Source organism: Mesoplodon densirostris, chromosome 4, assembly GCF_025265405.1.
Source record: "Mesoplodon densirostris isolate mMesDen1 chromosome 4, mMesDen1 primary haplotype, whole genome shotgun sequence".
Classification (NCBI taxonomy): domain Eukaryota; kingdom Metazoa; phylum Chordata; class Mammalia; order Artiodactyla; family Ziphiidae; genus Mesoplodon; species Mesoplodon densirostris.
The window spans coordinates 164,669,814-164,693,119 of NC_082664.1; the positions used below are offsets into that span (position 1 = coordinate 164,669,814).

The 23,306-nt window shown below is 39.1% G+C and overlaps 1 protein-coding gene across 3 annotated transcripts in view; it reads right to left on the bottom strand.

The window, feature by feature from the left end:
* Positions 1–21,404, bottom strand: part of UPF2 (UPF2 regulator of nonsense mediated mRNA decay) — a 100,231-nt gene extending 78,827 nt beyond the window's left edge. For 2 of the 3 annotated variants that reach the window (XM_060097603.1, XM_060097605.1), the window contains exons 1-4: positions 21,118–21,208; positions 16,070–16,446; positions 12,469–13,248; positions 1,134–1,294 (exon numbers count right to left, since the gene is read on the bottom strand). In XM_060097603.1, coding sequence (XP_059953586.1) covers positions 1,134–1,294; positions 12,469–13,248; positions 16,070–16,428 — 1,300 coding nt within the window. In that variant the 5' untranslated portion in view covers positions 16,429–16,446; positions 21,118–21,208. Of the gene's footprint in view, positions 1–1,133; positions 1,295–12,468; positions 13,249–16,069; positions 16,447–21,117; positions 21,209–21,333 lie in introns of those variants that run through there. The other variant, XM_060097604.1, reaches the window with a different exon arrangement.
* Between the last annotated feature and the right edge of the window lie 1,902 nt (positions 21,405–23,306).

Here is a 23,306-nt window from a genome sequence, read left to right on the forward strand (position 1 = left end):
ACTTGAGGATATGGGGAAGGGGAAGGGGAAGCTAGGACGAAGTGAGAGAGTGGCATGGACATAAATACACTACCAAATGTAAAATAGATAGCTAGTGGGAAGCAGCCGCATAGCACAGGGAGATCAGCTCGGTTCTTTGTGACCACCTAGAGGTGTGGGATAGGGAGGGTGGGAGGGAGGGAGATGCAAGAAGGAAGAGATATGGGAACATATGTATATGTATAACTGATTCACTTTGTTATAAAGCAGAAACTAACACACCATTGTAAAGCAATTATATTCCAATAAAGATGTTAAAAATAAATAAATAAAATAAAGTAGAATCTCAGCCTTAAAGAAAAAAAACTAAACTACGAATAAAAATAAGCACAGAAATATTAGTATCGCAAATGTCTAATTCACCTTATTACCTATCCAAGAAATAAAGTAAATCTTTCTGTAGCTCCAAGTATGATTTAAGACAGGCCCCTGTTAGACACAATCTAAGGATATCTATTACAGAAGAACCTGAAGGGACTTCCCTGTTGGGGCAGTGGTTAAGAATCCAGCTGCCAATGCAGGGGACTCAGGTTCGAGCCCTGGTCCAGGAAGATCCCACATGCTGCGGAGCAACTAAGCTCGTGCACCACAACTACTGAGCCTGTGCTCTAGAGCCTGTGAGCCACAACTACTGAGCCCATGTGCTGCAACTACTGTAGGCTGCGCACCTAGGGCCTGTGCTCCACAACAAGAGAAGCCAACACGATGAGAAGTCTACAGACCACAAAGAAGAGTAGCCCCTGCTCACTGCAACTAGAGAAAGCCCAAGCACAGCAACGAAGACCCAATTCAGCCAAAAATTAAATAACTAAGTAAATTTATTATTAAAAAAGAAAAGAACCTGAAGAAATTCATCGTATCATCATATGAGTTAATTACTATTCTCTAAGTGCAAAGCATTTTCCATTCAGAGAAGCATTTCAAGCAGATTTTCAATGTTCTTATTAGGTCTTAATACTACTTCTTCATTTAAAAAATTTTAAAGACATTTCAAAACATCCATTTTCAATATTACACATCTGAGAAGACTAAAGATATAAGTGATTACTGCCTACTAAAAAAAATCACAATGTTTGTTTTTAAGGATATCTTACCTTCTGGTGTTGGTTTGTCTTGAGGAAGATCTGGCATATTTTCATCCAAAAGGTCTGCTAAGGATTGAGAATTTGCCAGCAGCTTCTGATAAGACATAGCAAATTCCTCATACTGTTTATGTCTATCTTCGCTTAGCTCCCCTTTAGAATGTAGAATACGCCTATAAACAAATGATGAAATAATCTGATAATCTTATCAAAATAGATGGGATCATGTATTATTACATTGGGAATGTTCCAGAAAATTTGACTTTATCACACAAGCTTATTAACACAATCTTCTTTAACAACTTATTTTTAATACTTAACTTTCAAGACATATCTGAAATTAAAACTTGTACGTCAAATTCACCTAAACAATTAAAAATTTTTAAACAATTAAATTTTCACACTGGTTCTTCAGAAAACATGAAGTGTGATTAACACTTATGCTTGCAGAAATATAAAATTCAACAGTCTGCCACTAATTTTTATTATTTTGTTACAGCCATATTCCCATCAGACATACAAGTTGGTTTTCAAAAATAGCACGTTATAGAAAGAACCAGTATCTTTAAACTCACACAATGACTTGATTCGAGATTATCTTGAAAAAGCCTACATCTTCCACGTAGTCAATTCTCAAGCTACTGTGCAAGCACTCGTTATTTATACATTTAACAAATATTAACTGAGCAAACCCACTTAATCAAGGCCAGGCCGCCCTGAGGAGCATTGGACACAAGTACTCCTGCACTCTGCAAACAGTTCACTAATAAGCCACCCATAATTAGAAATGTAAAACTAATGAAAATTTTCAAATTGCATAAAGTAAAAAATTTACTGTAGTAGTTTAGATGGTTGAAATGTCTATAGCTGGACCCAATTTTTCTATAACTAACTATTTATGTAGTAGTGTAACATCTGAAATTTATAAACCTTAATACAAATACAATATGGATTTCAAAAAGTCAATTATAAATTGAAAATTAAGTCATTTTCAAAAGTAATATTTAAAAGTATTTTTTATTCCTTGTTTTGAGTTTCCTTATGAACAGTGAAGAAAATGAGTTAGAGAGTTTTTTGTGTGTTATCTCCTTAAAAGTTACAGAAAATGAAGTAGAAAATCCATCCCTACACTTATTTATCCCTGCTTATTTGGAACAATTGCCAAAGTTTCCCATCTTATCCCATTCTTATCCACAGGAACTTTTGTTTAAATGCTACAATATTCCAAATATCAACATTTTCTATTTTTAGGAATAGCAGTTCCCATTTACAAGCACAAGATAGATCAATACAAAGATCAATTATTATTCATTAAATCCAATTCTTTTTTTCCCCAAATCTGGCCTATTAGGATCTAAAGTGAGAATTTTTCACTCACTTTCTTGTGATTTAAATACACATTAGACAATATCGTTCTACAAATAGATAAGTAAAATGCCAAGATAGTTTAACCATAATAATCCAGGCTAAAAAGTATTCCTCTAACAACACTGTCATTAAAGAAGTTTCTTTCTCTCTTCAAACATATATTTCAGACTAACTTTACAGGCAAAAAGAAAGTTTCTTTCAGTAAGTTTTATGAATGATTTTTTTTAATTAAAGCAAAAACCCAAGCATTTAAAAATATTCAAGCCATGAAAGAAATGACTGACATTACTTTAAATGAGCTTGTTAGAACTTTTTTGTTGTTGTTAGAACTTTTAATTAGAAGTCATGTCATTTTTGAAGTTAAAAAAGCCATTAAAATTAAATAATTTGAATAAATAATACTCAAAGGCAGGCTACTCTAAAATGTTCTACAATTATTAGGAAAAATGTAAATTAATAAAAACTTGAGTTTATTCAGAAACAAATTATGTTAAAAGGGATAATAGTTCCAAGGGATTTCAAAACCTCTAATGACAACTAAGATGCAAAGTTATTTCAGCTTGAAACGAAATTGGAAAATATCTCAAAATACCATGAACCTGGAACTTTATTTCTCTAACAAGTTGACATTCTGGTCATCTGAAGAAGATACACCCAGTTTAGGTTATACAATATTCACTAAGGATTTATGACATACAAGCTGTAGCAAGGTGGTGACTATTTTATCAGAACAGAAAATGAACTCTTTTTTCCAGTATCAACTTCACTTTCAAACTTTTGCCTGGGACTTTGCATGGGTAAATTAAAAGTGACTGAATTCTATGAGGGGTCCCTTTGTATGCATTCAGTTCCTTTCCATTTCCCCTGGAACCATATAAAACTTTGAAGCTTCAGAGATATTCCTCGTCCTCCCAAAACCTCAATTCCACGATTAAACTTTTAACAGTACTAATTTACCTAACTACTTAATTTATACGTGTTTAGGTTATTGTCTAATGAGAATAGTTGGGGGGGGTTAGATTTGGTTGACTGGTTTTCTAATTGAATCTTATACTACACACTCAGAAAGCAGTACAGGATACCAATGAAATGGCATTAGAAGAGTTCTGTTATACACAAAACTTATATAGTCGTATGTATTTTTTCCTCGACCACTTATTTAATATATATTTCCTAAACATCTGACAAATCCTATAGCATGTAATAAGACTACAGACTTCAAGCAAAGAAAGAACCCATAACAGGTACCTGAAAATTTTAAATCCCTAGTCATTTAGAGGTTCTAATGAAATTTAAATGAAACAGTTTCTAGCTAATGTACTATATGAGTCAGTTTTTATAAGTTTATGAAGTCCATATGGAAGTTTTTCAGTTTGATTAAATTTTAGACCTGTATGAGGGAACTAAATATACACAGCACCTTTGACCAGAGCACCTTTTCTGTACATCAGTATAAATCTCACCAAAATTTCTTATGTAAATTCCATGGGAATATATCACTAAGCAAAATCAAGCTACAGATATGATTCATCACATATCACTTTAATTACAATCTCTTCAGAAACACATCTGTTACACAAAGCTGCTTTGAAGCCATTATTCTGAGACCGTCATAAACCAGAGGTCAGCAAACTTTTTCTGCAAAGCACCAGATAATAATTATTTTAAGCTTTGCAGACCATATGGTCTTTGTTGCGACTACTCAACTCTGCTGATATAGCACAAAAGCAGCCACAGACAATATGTAAACAAATGAGTGTGACTATGTTCCAATAAAACTTTATTTATGGACACTGAAGTCTGAACATCATATAGTTTTACTATTTCACAAAATGTTCTTTTGATTTTTTTGAACCATGTAAAAAGGTAAAGACCATTCTTAGCTCACCAGCTGTACAAAAACGAGTGGTGGGCCTAATCTGGCCTGCAGGCCATAGTTTGCCAATCCCTGTCATAACTGGAGATAACTGAGTATCACTGTTAAATATATTATAAACAAGTTCATTCTCTCTCCTGGTATCACTGAACGATAGGAAATGGTACCATAAAGATATGAAAAGTAAGCAATGAAAACAAAACTAATTCCAAGTCTTAGTCACTGTAATAAAAAAATAAGAAAGTAGACCTCCTTCACCCAAAATATGAGATATCACTATCTGGGAGGACCCCCTAAGGTACATCGATCCTTGATTTTTGGAGTGTTTTTTATATTACATTTAATATTAATTTTTTTTTTTTTTTTTGCGGTACGCGGGCCTCTCACTGCTGTGGCCTCTCCCATTGCGGAGCACAGGCTCCGGACGCGCAGGCTCAGCAGCCATGGCTCACGGGCCCAGCCGCTCCGCGGCATGTGGGATCTTCCTGGACTGGGGCATGAACCCATGTCCCCTGCATCGGCAGGCGGACTCTCAACCACTGCGCCACCAGGGAAGCCCCCTACATTTAATATTAATTTAACTTAATATTGTAAAACTGACAGAAAATTTCAAATAGTCCATTCTGGAATCTAGCATTATATCTCATAAATAAGAAAAGCCACAGATGCCTCAAAAAATTCTAGCATTGAGACATTCGGTTTTCTTTTTTTCCATTTTTTTCATTTTTATTGTTATTGCCTGACTTTCTTGCTATTTCTTTTATTTTGTATAGTGTTTATTCTGTTTTGTATTGTTTTTAAAAATGAATTTTTAAAATAACCCATGAAAGTTTAAGAAGTTTAACATACAAATTTTCACAATCATAAAAAGGCACAAAGAGAAATTCTCATTCAAAAACCTTTCTGAAGGATTGAGCAGGCAATATACCATTAATGGTGAACTAACATTTATTGAATACTTACAATGTGCCAGATACTGTTATTAAATGCTTTTACACATATGAGTTCACTGCATTGTTGGCATGTACCTCAGAGGCAGAGTGCCATTGTTATCCCATTTTACAGAAGAGAAAACCAAAGCACAGAGATGTGAGATAACTTGCCCAAAGTTACAGAATGAGTAAATGACATCTAAAACTTGAACCCAAGCAGTCTGGCTCCAAAGTCCACTCTCGTAACTACTGGATTATACTGCCTCTCAAATAAAATTAAAATTATCCACTTGGTACCTTATTTTGAATTAGGATGTCTCTCAAATGCATATCAAAGGCAAGCCTTCCCACATTGAGGTTCTTGTTTTATATTCTCTTTTGGGTCCTTCTTTTGTTTGGATTTGACTTTGTAAGTCCTGAGTAGCTAATGAGTTTACTAGACACCTTAAAAATAAGTACTAGGACTTCCCTGGTGGTGCAGTGGTTAAGAATCTGCCTGCCAATGCAAGGGACACAGGTTCGAGCCCTGGTCTGGGAAGATTCCACATGCCACAGAGCAGCTAAGCCCATGAGCCACAACTACTGAACCTGAGCTCTAGAGCCCACAAGCGACAACTACTGAGCCACGGGCCACAACTACTGAAGCCTGCACACCTAGAGCTCGTGCTCTGCAACAAGAGAAGCCACCACGATGAGAAGCCCACGCACCACAACCGAGAGTAGCCCCTGCTCACCGCAACTAAAGAAAGCCCACGCACAGCAACGAAGACCCAACACAGCCAAAAAAAACAAAACAAAAGAGTAGCCCCCACTTGCCACAACTAGAGAAAGCCCACGCACAGCAACAAAGACCCAATGCAGACAAAAATAAATAATTAATTTTAAAAATACATAACATTAAAAAAAATAATAATAAAAAAATAAGCACTAAATGCAGATGAAAATGAGTACTATGGAAGATGTGAAAAATACAGAATGAAAAGGTAGGAAAGAACCTGATTCTATCATTTGCTATCCAAGTCACATTGGGCAAGCTCTTTAATCCCTAACTCAGATCTATCACCTTCAAAATACAGGTATTTCTTTCAAGGGTACTGTGAGGATCAATTGAAATCATACATCTGATGCACTATATCAATGTAAAACAGTATTTTCGTGAAAAAAAAAAATGCCAGAGCTCACTGTAGAAAAAGCAAGAACTTCAATGCCAAGTATTATTTTGATCTTCTATTAGCCAAGTTAAAAAAGAAAAAAATCTTGAAAAGACCACAGAAAATCCATTTTAGCCTTGTTCTTACGCAGTAATGCAAAACAACATAGAACACATGGCCAAATCTTGAAAAAATAACCATGAAGCAGACCCATGAAAAACTACTAGTTTTCACTTTTCATCTCCTTTAGCGCCCTATCAAATTCTCATGAGAACTTAAATTTTCTTGTGGTTTCATTTTAGAATTTGGTCACAAATGTTGTACAATCTTATATGAAAAGAGACTAGCGCAACAGTTAAGCATAACTGTACCCAAAGATTTATTAACCAACTATGTCAAAGTCATTGACTCATTTTAGAAAATATCTGGAAGGAGGTAACAATTTCGAAGCACTTATAAAATTGTTAAAGCCTCTTTAAGTCTAAAGCACAGTGATATAACATTTTAATAGTGCTTAAATATTACTACACAATTTATTAAACAATCTCCCTGTAAAGGTAAGGTACAACTTATCTGGAAAGAATGTGAAAGGTAAAAGCAACACTATTTAATTTCAGGTTGATGTGTTTTCAGGTTTCAACACTGTTAAAGTAATGCCTCATGAATTTGCAATAATAAAAGAAATCTCTGGCGGGGGCGGGTGATGAATTGGGAGATTGGGATTGACATATATACATTAATTTGTATAAAATGGATAACTAATAAGAACCTGCTGTATAAAAAATAAAATAAAATTCAAAAAAAAAAAGAAAGAAAGAAACCTCCCTGGTTTTATTAACACGGGAAAAGCCTACATTCTACCTACATTTTTCTTCCTTACTAAACTTTAAATCATTTACTGCTGTTGGACTGAGCATGCAATCATGAAGGTCATAATTCACCAGTACTGAAAAGAGAAACATACCCCCACTCCCACCAATTAAGGAGAAAAAAAAGAAATTAAGACACTTGAGAATTATTCAAGCAAGAATTCTGACTTAATATCTGAATTCATGATTTCACTAATACTGCTAGAAATGAACTGTTACATAATTAACATTAAGTTACATCTAATAAAATTAAATCATTTATTCACCCAATTTTATTAAATGCCAAAAAATACTAGGTTATATTACCTTAATGAGAATAATATCTCAAAGTACAAAGCATTTCAAGTATAAAGAGCACTGAACATAAAAAACAAAACTTAGCAAGAAGTAAAGCTATTAATTCTAAATTGGCAAATATTACTAAATGATCTTTTGTGTAAATATTAATTCCCCAGATCAATCACTTAACCAAATGCATTTTAAAAATAAGATTTTGTACTTAAAGTACGAAAAGCTTATAAATTCAATTTATTAGAATTCACCCAACGCTAGGGTCAATTGTATTGCTGGCTGACAACTGTAAATCGTAAATCCCTCAGGGGGCTAGAAACAGAAGTAGCTATCTAAAATCTATCAGCCGAGATACAGCTGAGACAGGTCTTATTCAGTCACCATCTTCATTCATTCATTACAGTGTTTTTAAGAAAACACAGAGATTTTATTACTCTATTTTTTTAATTGGTTAAATAAAATTTTAAGTAAAGACTTTAATGAGTACAGACTAACACTTCACAGCCCCTAAGCACAGTGCCATCTCCCAAGTTAATTAAAATGACCAAGAGCACTTATAATCCATAGACTGAAAATATAGTCACTTTTTAAAAACCATCATTATTGAGATATGGAATAAAGCCTTAAAGTATTTCAACTATGTACAAGCATTAAATACTCACTAGCTTGGCACTTAGATTTCTAGCATTATCATGCTTAAGAGAAACCTTACTGGGAAAAAACGATTGCCTATGATTTATTCCTATGATACAGAAAAACTTCAAAACACCTACTGGATAATGATTGGGAAGGAGAAACTTTTGGAAACTGGTCATTTTAACTGTAACGTACCCTCTTAGAAGTAAGGAGACTAACATTAGGCCAAGTAGGGACTCTGCACTAACCAATTCCTCATGTCTTCTTTGCTCTCAGTCAGGCATTTAAATCCTCACTACAGAGGCTGCTCAAGTTGAAGCTATCCTAAGGCATGAGTGACTTATTAAGCTATATGCCAATTATTTTCTACATTGTGATTAAGATTCTCACATTCCCCCAAATTATTACATCTAATTGGACAGTCCCTGTGATAAAATAACTGCTACCATGCTAAGGTCAATTTACACTTAGTAAATAACCTCCTCTAATAACCAACCATAGTTAATAGTTCTGTATTAAAATGAGTAAGTTTCTAGGAAAAGGCCACAAAGCTGTGCTCTCAACACGAGATCCTGTTCAAAATTTCTTGCGTGACTTTAATAACAACAAAAAAAAGGTCTGCTTATCTAATCTAAATGTGACCAATGCATAAGTACAATTAATAATATACACATCATTGGGACTTCCCTGGCGATCCAGTGGTTAGAACTCAGTGCTTTCACTGCCGTGGCCTGGGTTCGATACCTCGTCGGGGCAGCGCGCGCGCACACACACACACACACACACACACACACACACACACACACACACACACACACACACACACACACACACACACACACACACACACACACACACACCATCGATTATCATTAGGCTAACATAATATGCCAAAAGTATCTAAATAAAGTTTCAAAGAGGTAAGTCTGTATTAGGTATAAAAAAATTATTTCACTAGTTCAAGGTGAGGAACTGGCTGGGCAGCAGTTCCTCTGAGAAATTAGTCTTTAGGCGTAACAAAAAGTCAAGACTGACAAGGCAGCTACAAAAACTAATGGAATTGTAGGTCATAAGCAGATAAGAAGTCATCCAAAACAAACGTCCTAAGGATAGTGAAGTGTCTGGAAATCATGTAGCATACTGAGGGAACCAGAGGTATTTAGCCTGGAGAAGATGAAAGGGAAACATCTTGGCAGTCTGCAAATATTTGAGACATCCTGGTGTAAAAGAAGAGACATGTCACATGCCAGTGCTTTTCAAACTATCTGCCATAAAGGAATAATTTTCTTTCCAATCATAGCACAGCTATAAAACACAGTGACAATATCATGGCAATGGAGAATTGCTATCAAAATGTCTAAATGCTTAGTCTCAGTTTCTCAGCTTAATTCATTGTGAACAGGTAAACAGTTCATGGACCCCCACTTTGAGTAGCTTTATTCCGTCTGTATCAGAAAAAAGAAGTAAATCAAAGGGAACCATTATATGGGGTGTTAAACATCAGCTTGAATTCCTAGCAAATAGGTATGTCCAACAGTGGAATGGCTCAGACCACTAAGCTCGAGAAGTTTTCAGAAGGATAATTTATGTCAGATAATCTATAAAATGGATTCCATTTTGCATTGGAAGGATGACCGGATTAAATCATTACAGACTCCCTACCCTATAAGCTTCTGTGAGGACAATCAAAAACACACACACAGGGCTTCCCTGGTGGCGCAGTGGTTGAGAGTCCGCCTGCCGATGCAGGGGACGCAGGTTGGTGCCCCGGGCCGGGAAGATCCCACGTGTCGCAGTGTGGCTGGGCCCGTGAGCCATGGCTGCTGGGCCTGTGCATCCGGAGCCTGTGCTCCACAACGAGAGAGGCCACAGCGGTGAGAGGCCCGCGTACCGCAAAAAAAAAAAAAAAAAAAAAAAAAAAAAACACAAACACAAAACCCTTAAAGTAGCCAATAAGAAGTAATCAAAACATACTTTTAAAATCAGCTGTGATGTATTAGGTAGGACACACGGGAAATGGAAAAAGAGTAGAAAACTTGGGGAAAAAAAAAAAGAAAGAAAAAAAAAAAACTTTGGGGCTTCCCTGGTGGCGCAGTGGTTAAAATCCGCCTGCCAATGCAGGGGACAAAGGTTCGATCCCGGGTCCAAGAAGATCCCATATGCCGCGGTGCAACTAAGCCCATGCTCCACAACTGCTGAACCTGCACTCTAGAGCCCGTGTGCCACAACTACTGAGCCCATGCGCCACAACTACTGTAGCCCACGTGCCTAGAGCCTGTGCTCCACAACAAGAGAAGCCACCGCAATGAGAAGACTGCGCACCGCAATGAAGAGTAGCTCCCAGGCTTCCCTGGTGGTGCAGTGGTTGAGAGTCCGCCTGCAGATGCAGGGGACACGGGTTCGTGCCCCGGTCCGGGAAGATCCCATATGCCGCGGAGCGGCTAGGCCCATGAGCGATGGCCGCTGAGCCTGCGCGTCCGGAGCCTGTGCTCCGCAACGGGAGAGGCCACAGCAGTGAGAGGCCCACATATCGCAAAAAAAAAAAAAAAAAAAAGAGTAGCTCCCGCTCGCCGCAACTAGAGAAAGCTGCAGCCAAAAATAAAATAAATAAAATAAATTTTAAAAAAGAAACGGGGCTTCCCTGGTGGCTCAGTGGTTGGGAATCTGCCTGCCAATGAAGGGGACACAGGTTCGAGCCCTGGCCCGGGAAAATCCCTCATGCCGCGGAGCAACTAAGCCCATGTGCCACAACTACTTAACCTGAGCACTAGAGCCCGCAAGCCACAACTACTGAGCCCACGTGCCACAACTACTGAAGCCTGCATGCCTAGAGCCCATGCTCTGCAACAAGAGAAGCCACCACAATGAGAAGCCCGCACACCGCAATGAAGAGAAGCCCCGGCTCACCGCAACTAGAGAAAGCCCGCACATAGCAATGGAGACCCAACACAGCCAAAAACAAAAAATAAAATTAAAAAATAGTAATAAAATAAAAAAAAGAGAAGCCACCACAATAAGAAGCCCACGCACTGCAACAAAGAGTAGCCCCTGCTCGCCGCAATTAGAGAAAGCCCGTGCGCAGCAACGAAGACCCAACACAGCCATTAATTAATTAATTAATTAATTAATTAAAAATAAACAACAGTCCTTGCTATTCAAAAGCAAAAAACGAGGATGCTTTTTTTTTTTTTAAGAAACATTAAGGAGCACCACTGCCATCTTAAATTCTCACCTCTTAGTGATCTTCAGCCACCAAGGATTTATCCATATAGGCTCTGCACCTACCTTACCCCTGACCTAACTGAACTACTGGCATACACTATTGCAGTCTTTTCTGGTTGAGTCAATCACCTTCTAGTGGTAACTACTTAAACCAGCCAGTCCTCCCCAACTACAGGCTTATAGGAATAAGTGTTCTCCCCCCACATGCACTTTAAATAGTTGCAGAGTATCCAACCAAAGGCTACTGCTGTCGCCTCCTTTCTGTGCCCCTTCAGCCCTCCTCCAAATCCAACCCTCCATAAAGTTGACCTAATAATACCCACCAACTGCATCAACTTCTAGCTTGCTGATGCCTTCTAGGTGCAGATGCTACACAGTAGTCTACAGTATCTTGTAACTGTCAAAGGTGGCCTAAATCAGGCACACACATTCCTCTAGAAGTTTGAATGGATGTCCCCAGGAGAAAGACTCCCATAAATTCATAGTTGCACTTGAAGAATTTTTTCACAGCTACTTTGGTACACTATTTTCCAAATTTCTAATCTAAAATATCACTGATAATGAATGACTTTTTCTCTTAAAAAGCGAGTATCAACAGTGACATCAATAAACTAAAATACAAAACAATGAAAGCAAACCTGTTACAGAGAGGGAACAGCAAAACACACAGAAAAATAGCAGATAAGTTAAAGTGACAGAAAAAGAAAACTTATCCCTCAACATTAAGAAGTTTTTTAAATCACAGGAAGAAAACAGATCCACAAAGTAAAAATCACCACATACTTGCCAGATTTCTTTTAAAATCAGAAACAAAATCTATCGAAGACTCACATTTAAACATGAGTACTTAGAGTGTTACACTGTGAAATTTTCCTGGAATGTTAAGAAATCACCTGCAATGAGCCCTTTTCCAAAAGTTCTTTCAGTGGCATGAAGACTTTAAAATTTTTAAGTATGAGCTCCAAAATAAATTCTCATTTCTGAGAAACATTTGAAAATCACCTGTTTTGTCTCTCAGTATTCTGTAGCTCCCTGTGGTCCCTTTTCAGGTGTTTGGTCAAAGACGTAAAGTATTCTTTTAAAAGATTCTGGAAAGGTTGCTGTTTCTCTGGACTAATTATCTCACTAGGAGGAAAACTCAAATTAAACTTCTCTGCAGCACTCTTTACTTTCCTTGGTACAAGTCCAGCAATATCATCTCCACAATGTCGACAAAAACTAATCACCACAGAAACATGGGTATGGGATTCCCGATCAGCATTAATAATATTTTTTAGCTGTTCATAGATTACGGAAAGACCTTCCTTGTCAGTGAAAATCCCAACTATTGTCAATTCTGCAATGAAACGCAAATCAGTTCTTAACTTGGTAATGTTAGGTGTTTTCTCTTCTTTCCTTGCTTCAAAATGTTTTTTCCAAACCTGAAGAAGTGATGGGGCAAAGTCGGCGTAACGCTGGTGAAAGAGAGAGCATAAGTGCACAGCACAATTCACATCAGATATTTTTAGCTTTGCTTCCACAATAGAAGCTACAGCCTCTGCAATGTACTTGCTTAAATTTAGGCCATTAAAATCATGGGACAAGGAGTCTCTCTGTTGTTCCGTAATAGTTTTTAGTTTCTTGACAAAAGCGGTATTTTTCTTCAAACTTGAGTCTAGTCGGCTAAAGAAATTTTCCTCTGGTCGGTTGTCTGGAGCATTTTGGTTTCTGCTACGAAGTTCCTTCCTTAACTGATGTCGTTCCCAAGCCTCCTGATGAAGCTGAAGGGATTCCTCTTTCTCTCTATATAAAAAACAAACAAACACGTAAGTAAAATACCCTGTATATTTTGAAGCATCACTGATGAATCCTATAAGAGTGAAAGCCAATGAAAAGGTGATCAGAAAAGCAACAGAATCCAAGAGGAAAAAAAGATGCAAGAGGCCCTTTCACTACTAAAGACATCTGATTAATGACTTAAGATAATGCGAACCCATTCTGATAACACCAAAAGTAGAAGAGCGGAGGATTCTGAATAACTAGATTAAAAATCATTCTGCCGGGCTTCCCTGGTGGCGCAGTGGTTGAGAGTCCGCCTGCCGATGCAGGGGACACGGGTTCGTGCCCCGGTTTGGGAAGATCCCACATGCCGCGGAGCGGCTGGGTCCGTGCGCCGTGGCCGCTGAGCCTGCGCGTCCAGAGCCTGTGCTCCGCAACGGGAGAGGCCACAGCGGTGAGAAGCCCGCGTACCACAAAAAAAAAAAAAAAAAAAAAATCATTCTGCCAACTGGCAAGCTAAATGGATAAAACACTTTTATTTGTCAACTCTAACTCAATAAAGCTGAAAAAAAAAATAAATGGATAAAACACATGATGCTTAATATGAAAAAACAAAGTAATATATTTGGGAAGGATAACCTAAAACAAATAAAAGCATTGGGAAAAAAGAAAAACAAAAAATGTCCACAAAGAATATTTTAATTAAAGAATAAACATTATAAAAGAATGCATTAAAATGTTTTGAGATGTTAAGTACCATTTCTCCATACTTCAGCATTAAATGAACCTTTATTAATAAAAGTACTTGCTAGGTTTAGGTCTTAAAATTCAAGTGTAATTAAGAAAGCTTGTATAGGAACCAGAAGAACTATAGGATAAGAGCACTTTAATAAAAGGTTAACAGACTCAGTGTATCCTGAAAAGAATAATTAAAAACAAATCTACCTATGTTTCCACTAAAAAGATGGGACATGTTTAAACTGTAGAAGCAGTAAAATAACTTGGGCAGGAGTGGCAGAGTGGAGACAATCTGACTTTGAGGTTTCTGAGATACCAAAATATGTAGCTTTAAAATATAAATTTCTAATAAAATAGATTTTCATCTTTCTGAGCTACCCTATAATTCTATGATTTTTCCACTAACAGCCACAATATGTTAACAGAGAGTTGCATCTACCACTGGGAACAGGGACATGTGAGTATCTCTTGGAAGCCTCCCAACCACACAGAAACACAAGATTAGCAGTGAGAGTACACGTTAAGAAAGCATAACTCATTACGTATATGCACTCAAGAACTCCATTATCATCTTTATTAGAAACACTTTTATATATAATGAATATATATATATACACATACACACATACACACACACACACACACACACTTAAGGTATTTATTTATATTTATAAATTTACAGGTAAAATAATGTGATGCTTTAAAATACTCCAAAGGAAAAAAGTGCAAATTGTTGATGCTGCGTAGGTGGGGAGGGGTGGTAAATCATTTCATTCTACTTTTTGCATCCTTGAATTTTTCCCAGTAAGAAGTTGGGGTTTTGGTTGCTGTTGTTTTTTTAAGCTCTTTAACAGGAGGGGTGAGAGAACTAAACTTACAGTGAAATTAAATATCCTTGTGAATTGTTTTTTTAAAACTAAAATAGAAAATAAGCAAGAAACTCTCAAGAATCATGGTTCTGAATATTCCAAAACAGGTCACTACTACTGCTTTTCAGACCCAAGGCTCCAGCTCCTCATTAAAAATAGAGGTATAAAAGAACTTTGGTAAGAAAGTAGGTAGCTGAGCTGTTCTAGGGATTCATGAAAATTCATGTTTGCAAACAGCTTTTTAAATTATATATATGAAGGGAGGAGCTCATGCACTATTCAACAACTGTCATTTCTGCTACATCCTGGTAGTCTTCCCATGAGGACTACCTCATTTTTCACCAGTTCATTATATCACTTGCACAGATTTACATGGTTAAAAATAGATTTAGATAAAGGTAAGAATGGGAGGCATTAGTGGAATTGTACTTAAGGACAAAAGTTTTAAAGTCAGCCCAGCATAGGTTCAAATCCCAGCTGTTCTACTTACTGTGACCTTAGGCAAGTCATTTAACCTCTTGAAGCTTCATTTTATTAATCCATAAAATGAGGATCACAGAGCTTACTTCATTAGACTGCCTTGAAGACATGTACTGATACAATTGTAGTGCCTGACATATAATAAGAACTCAACAAATAGCAGCCATTTAGAACTAAAGATTTTCAGGAATTCCCTGGCATCCCAGTGGTTAGGGCTTGGCACTTTCACTGCCAGGGGCCAGGCTGGATCCCTGGTCAGGGAACTAAGATCCTGCAAGCCGCATGGTACAGCCAAAAAGAAAAAAACAAACTAAAGATTTTCAACTTAGAAAGATGGCATAAGGTACCAGGGAAAAAAGCTTTTTTAAAAAACAAAAACAGCCCAGATTGCCCCACACCTCAAAAAATACTTATTAAAGATTACTATTGCAGCGACTGTGAAGTGGCGAAGGTCCTGGCTAGGAGAAGGACATTGGATCTCATTGTCCGCCCAGGTTTTCGACCCTCCCCCAAAGCCCCTCAATAAAATGGCTTGATCCGCCCCCCCCGCAAAAAAAAATTACTATTATTTAATTTAAAGAATGAAAGCACTGTAAGCATGCCACTCGTCAGTAAAACTAACAGAACAAGTAAATTAAGATACTCCCAACTCTCAAGAAACTGCACGCTGGAAGTTTTATTTCAAATAATCACTGTTTTTCCAAAACATTCCAATCTTCCCATTCCTGCACATCAATAGTTAGAATAAACGTTCTTACTTCAACTGGGCAGCCTCTTCTTCCTGCTGACGTTTCGCCTGCTCTTCTTGCTTCTTTCTCTCTTCTTCATGCTTCTTTTTTTCTTCTTCCTCTTTTTTCTTTAATTCCTCCTCTGCCTTCACCTTTTCTTCTTCTTTTTTCTTGCGTTCCTTGTCTTCTTTTTTTCTCTTATCTTCTTCCAGTTTCTTCTTCTTATCTTCAGGGACCTTAATAACCTCCTTCTTGGCGGTAAGCTTGATCTCCTCTTTTGGTTTCTCCCTGCTGCTCACTGGCCGCCTTTCACTGCAGTCTTTTTCCTTGCTGTTTAGTAAAGATTCTTTTTCTTCCATACTTGCTGGCTTTTTACGCTCAGCTGGCATTATGTTACCCAGGACAATCTGTAAGAGTAAAAGAATATCAGCATTGTAGATGCAGTGACGTTTTTTAGTGACGTGACACTATTTTGTTAAGCAGAACATATTAATGCAACTTGGCAAGTGTGAAAGATTAAATAAAATGCATGCAAAACGAATACTATTTCAGTGATAAAATTCCGTATCTATCATTATTAGTTATGCCTATGTCTAAGTATTTTTTTTCTTTTTACTTATTAAGGAAGTAATCAAACACAAACAGAAGTGGAGAGCACAACATAAGGAACTCCATGTAACCATTCCCTAGATTCAACCACTGTCAACTTCAAAACAACATATTTAATCATAAATACTTCGGTATGTAACTGAAAACATTCTGAATCAGTTTTACCCCCCCACCATTTCACAGCCATTAAGAAATGCTGGTAACACTACTTCATACAATATTCAATACAAGTATATAAGTGGGAGCATAAACGAGCTCTTGCCTCCTATGAAGACTCATAAATTTCACCTCATTGCTCTAACCTTATCGAACTTTCAAATACAAAAACTGTTAACTATCCCAAACTGGACTAGACCTTTCATCTCTTTATTAGTATTAGTCAAAATTAGTTTACAAATAAACATAATAATGATTATAAAAAACTGTATATTCTCTTCTATATTGGCCAATACAAGGGCCACCAGCCCAGGGTTTCTCAGCCTCAGGACATCTGGGGCAAGACAATTCTCTGGATGGGAGGAGGGGGACGCTATTCTGTGCACTGCACAAAGTTTAAACGCAGCATCCCTGCCTTCTATCCAGTAGATGCCAGTAGTATCTCCCCAGTTTTAAAAACCAAAAAGTACTCTGGACATCACCAAATGTCCCCTGGGGGGGAAATCACCACCAGTTGAAAACCACTGCGTTAGCCACATGTGGCTACTTACACTGTAAATTAATTAAAATTAAACAGAATTTGAAATTCAGTTCTCCAGTCACTATCCATATTTCAAGTGCTCAATTCCACATGTGGCTAGTGGGTACGGACGGTGCAGATACAGAACATTTCATCATCACAGAAGATTCTTTTGGAGAGCACTGGTCTATAGTACAGGCTCCATACAGTTAACTGGAAATAAACTCTGGAACAAAAAATGTATTCCCCAGCAAAATTCATGATTTTCTTTTCTAAAACTACATCTCTACTTAGAACTTAATGTCCTCATATAATTTCTCTTATGGACAGTACTTCAAGTTTTAATTCCTAAATCATCTGAAAGTTGTACCCAAGATAATCAAAATACTTTCCATTTAAGAAGTATAGAATGACTTAACTACCTAGTTTTTTTTTTTTACAAGCTAAAGACAAACAGTACTCTTTAAGTATTTTCAAATATAGGTTTTAAATTACATCAATAAAAACTAGGTTAGCAAAGAAAACATTTGCAATAATATTTTATAGACACAAAGCATTTATTTCAGCCCTCTGATAAAATATTACCACAGAAAGACAACCTAAGCCAACAGAAGCACTTTCAGTCATTTCTGGAGGCACATGCCATAGTCTGTACCTTCTCTCAGCCACCTCTTCCTTTCCCTTTTTCTGTTTTTACTCTTGTTCTCCTCCACTTCCATGTTCTATGCATTTTTTTGGACAATGACACCCAAAGGCTTTAGTTAACACCATTGGTGGAACTTGAACAAAAAAAGGCTGTTAATCCTGTCTAAACAATCATGAAAATATATGAGCATAACTACATATTTATGTGGTAAGATACTGTTAATATTTATATTATCTGGGAAGTGTAGTTATCAATTTCTCATGCAGCTTCAATTAAATAGCCACCTTTGCCCCAAAGCAAGCAAACTTTCAAAAGAGAGAATACTAATAGCTACTACTCACTGGTACCAGAGTAAACATCTTACATACATTATCTCATTTGATACTAAAATCTTTATGAGGTGGGTATTACTTTCCCTATTTTATAAATGAGTAAATGGAGACCTGACCAGGTAACTTGACCAAGGCCTCCACAGCTAGTGACAGAAGTGGAATCCGAACTCTTAACTAAAGTTATGAAGAACCTTTAGAATATGAAACTGTCAGCTGGAAAACTTGACAACAGATACTGACTACAACAAATCAGAATTACGTATCTCAAAGCAGAAAGAGTCCCTGATAATGGCTATGCAGTTTTCACATGATGTTTTAACTTCTGGCATATTCTATGCTAAAATATATGGGGACAGGTAATTCCTAGGTAACAAGATAATCTTACTTAGGAATATTTGTAATTCTATGCAAAAAATAATAATAATGTTTATACAGAATTTGTATTTTGTTGTGAAGCAGCAACAAGCAACATTTCAGCTGATACGAGGAAGTGTAGTTCCCAGGATATAAAAAAGAATGGCATCAAATTTTATAATTAATATCTCATCTATGAAGATGAAATTAGATATTAAATTATGTTAAAACATTAAGAAATTCACTTGGAATCTGACAAATTCATAAAGGAACATCATTTATTAGCACAAGAGTCTCCCAAACTTCTGTGACTCTCCACAGTACTCAATTATTCAACAGATTTTTAAGTGCCTTCTACATCAAACTGTAGTAGTCATTCATGAATAAAATTCTGCTCTAAAGCATGGCAAAACAGATTCTCAGTTAAGACACTTAAGTCTTGGGAGTGGTATCTCCTTTGAATCATTTCATCCTTGTATTACAAACATATACCCAAAGTACACTTGGAACTAAATTTCAGTGAACAAAAAATACGATGGAAATCTAAAGGTTCATGTAAAGGCATCAATGCAATATGTGAAAGTAGTATGAGCTTTAAAGTCCGTCAGACTTTTAAGTTTGCATCCCAACTCTGCAAACTGCTAGCTATGGAAACTGGGCAATGCAACATCTGAGTCTATTCATCCATAAAATGGAACTATTGCTCTCTCTCTGGAATTACAGACTTCTTACATCTCTAAACCAGTAGCAGCATGAGGGAAGCATTCAACAAATGTTTATTCTCTTTCACACAGAACACTGAAAAGTTCATCCTAAAATGAGAGATTTTTCGAGTTAGGAGTACTAGATTTTACCTACTCCAATTCTCAATCTGTACGTTGAGTGACCTGCCCTAGATTACACAACTAGTTTAGCGGCTGGGTTGAAACTGTGTCCAGTGCTCTTTTCCACTATACGCCCTGACTCTAAGATTTAGAAAGGCAAATAAAAGATACGAACAACATGATTCAGATCAGTATGCATTTGTACCACATCAAGTTTCAAAAACTGAACTGTGTTAAATTATATTGAATGAAACACTCAAATTTCTTTAATTATTTTAATAAACTCATGCTTTAATAAATATCTATTTTACCTAAAATGTTTCACAAGTTTTTCAAATAAAAACTAAAACTTTTAAATAGATTCTATCTCAAAATAAGGTAAAAATTAGTGACCTTTTAATTGGATATGATTAGCTCTTAACAAGCTATTTTACTGAGTATAATTACATTCACACAGTCCTTAAAAGGAAGCCATGCTTTAAAACCACCTTCCTAGCTCCCAAAATAGTGTCTTGGCCCTTGGGCTGTATATTTTGTTTGGTTTTCTAAATATACTCTGAACTTCCAGAAGAAAGTAAAAACTACTTTACTGGCAAAACAGGTACTAGCAATGGCGTGTACGGGGAGAGTGCAGAGGAAGGGGTGTTTCCCTTTCAAAGATATTCCTTCGCAAACTACCATATGGACGATGTATGAAATCACAAAGAGACTGCTCTGAAAATACTCCAGAGTAAAAGAATGCTGTTTTTTTCTTTTCATTCTCGGTTATTCATTCAAAATGTTCTAAGGGCAGAACCGCACAGGGGCATTACCTCCCAGTCTTGGACTTTAAAGAACGTCCTCAGTATAAAGGACTCTTTCAAAGCTTTTACAAATTTCACCAGAGTTCAAAAACGATTTTCTCGAGGAGTTGTACAGTCCTCATGAACACGCAACAACTCTGCTAAAGGAGCAAAGTGAGTAATAGTTTTCCTCAGGTCTGAGGCATCACTGCGTACAAGCCCAAGGGAGCAAGAGAACTGACGGTTCGGTCCCCTCAAGCCTGAAAGCTGGCTCTGCTTGGCCAACCTGGAGACCAAATACCCCGCGATCGTCCGGTTACTTCAACAGGGCCAACAAACAAGAGAAGACCAGGAGGCCCGGCATGAAGGCAAAGTGAGGAATCACCAGCCCACGGGACTAAAAAACAAAGTACACCCACTAATGCCTGCCCCAATACACCCAAACCCCTTCCCCTACACCCTCGTCTCCCACAACCCCCTGCTCTTGCTCCACACGCCTCTGCCCGACACGCTTACCCGCCACAGCTCCCCTTCCCACGCGGGTCCACGGTCACCTTCGCGCACCATCCCTGCCCCAACCCGAACTTCGCACCCCACACTCCCTCACCGACGGAGCCCGACACGCTCCGGCCGGTCTCCCCGCTCCACATCCTCCCACACACGCACCCTCCCCACTTCCTCGCCCTCGCTTCCCTCCCGGCTCCCCGAGAGCTTTCCCCAACCTCCCCTCGCTCTCCTCCACACCCCCAAACCGCTGCAGCCCGTCACGGCGGGCTCCCCGCCTCCGGCCCCGAGGCCCGGCCCGAGCATGTGAGGCAGGCACCCCCTCGACCGCCCCTCCGGCCTGCCTCGGACCAGGGGTTCCCGCGTTGATGGGAGCCTCCGGAGGAGAGGGGTGTGAGGAGGACGACGCCGGACCCGCGGTCCGGCTCCTGCTCGCCACCCCCGGAGCGCTGGGGTGCGGAGGCGCCTCTTGGGTCCCCCAGGGAGTACGAGTCCAGGCCGGTGCCCCCCAGCCCAGCTTCCTCCCGATCGTTGGAGCGGAGGGGGAGGAGGTTCCCCGAGACTCACCTCGAGCCTGTTGTCAACATTAGCCCCGGGTTTCCCAGCACCAACTCCAGCGCTCGGGCTCTCCCCTCCCCTCCCCCCACCTAGCTCGCAGCCGAGGGCCCGCCTTCCCTCAGCTCCCCCTCCTCCCTCCGCCCGCCGGCCCTCCCGCCCGCCCGCCACTCACCAGCGCGGCCGGGCTGCGAGTGGGGGCGGGGCGGAGGGAGGTGGAAAGGAAGCAGCTATCCGTGCGATTGCCAGATCGAAAACAGCCCGGGGCTTCCTTCCGCCGGCATCCCCACGCGCTTAGCTTAGCTCCGGGGTGGAGGATCGCGAGTAAATACTCAGATAGGTGCCACACACATAGCGACTGCTTCAAATTGCCCTCTCAATGAGAGGAGCGAATTTTTCAGACAGGCGATCCTCAGGGCAGCCACAAACAGCACCTCTAGCCAGGACCTCAAGGGAGGGGAGGAATGTTCCGAGGACCGGAGGCAGGAAGTGGATTGGTCGCCAGGAAAGGGAAAGCGCCTGAATTGGAGGTGCGCAAGCGCAGGCACTGAGGTGGGGGGGGAAGGGGAGGAAAGCGAGAAGGGGGCGGGGCGGAGCTAACAGGAGGTGAGGAAGGGTGGTGGCACAGTAGGCGAGTTACGGAGCGCCATTAAGGACAAATTTAGCCCTGTGAGTCTCATGGGAGTTTCCTGGAGCTAACGTAAGGAAGAGGTCTAAGAAGGGAAAGTTTGATTGGACTAATTCTTGGGGTGAAGTTAAAGATTTAGGGAGTTGAAAACTGGAGAGGCTAAAGAATATGGCTGGTAAGGAAGGTACAAAGTGGTAAGGAACGGGTCTAGACTTAAGAAAGTCCCGTGGGGGAATTTCCAGAAGCAGTTTTAGGTGTTCGACCTAAAAGTACCCCAGGGTGAAGAAGAACCAGGGCTTTTTTTATACAGATCGTAGAAAGTACCCTGTTCTAGCAAGCAGCTTTTTAAAATTACAGTGGAATAACCTCCTGGAATTATTGAATGAAATCACCAGGTTAAAATATTGGCCAGTCTTGCCATTTCTTCTGAAATGTGAGACCAAGTCAACTTAAAAAAATGGCTCAGCTTATCTAAACAACTTATTATCTAAACAACTTATTTTCTTTTAAATTGATGAACTCGTGCATTTGGCCTCCGATTTTTATCAAAACAGGGTTTGCCAACAGAATCTGACTGGGTGTTAAGTACAGGCCGGCTTTGACTGGTCAGGAGCCAAAGGAACAAAGGTGCAGAACTAGTCTTGATTCTTGCTTGATGTGCGGCGCCCCGCCCACAAAATAAGCTACTAGCAACCTCAAATCCTTGACGCAGGTCTAGGTTCACTTGTGTTCAGCTTTTGCCCTTTGCTTCTATTTACTGTTTTTTACTTACTATTCATTTTTTTTAATTGTTGAGGTATAGTTGATTTACAATGTTATATAAGATTCGGGTGTACAACATAGTGATTCACAATTTTTAAAGATTGTATTCCATTAATAATTATTACAAAATGTTGGCCGTATTCCCTGTGCTGTACAATATATCCTTGTAACTTATTGTGCATAGAATTTATACCTCTTTTTTTTTTTTAAGAAGATGTTGGGGGTAGGAGTTTATTAATTAATTAATTTATTTTTGCTGTGTTGGGTCTTCGTTTCTGTGCGAAGGCTTTCTCTAGTTGGGGCAAGCGGGGGCCACTCTTCATCGCGGTGCGCGGGCCTCTCACTATCGCGGCCTCTCCTATTGCGGAGCACAGGCTCCAGACGCGCAGGCTCAGTAGTTGTGGCTCACGGGCCTAGTCGCTCCGCGGCATGTGGGATCCTCCCAGAGCAGGGCTCGAACCTGTGTCCCCTGCATTAGCAGGCAGACTGTCAACCACTGCGCCACCAGGGAAGCCCGAATTTATACCTCTTAATCCCTTAGCCCTACCTTGCCCCTCCCCCTGGCCCCCCTTGCCCTACTGGTAACCACTAGTTT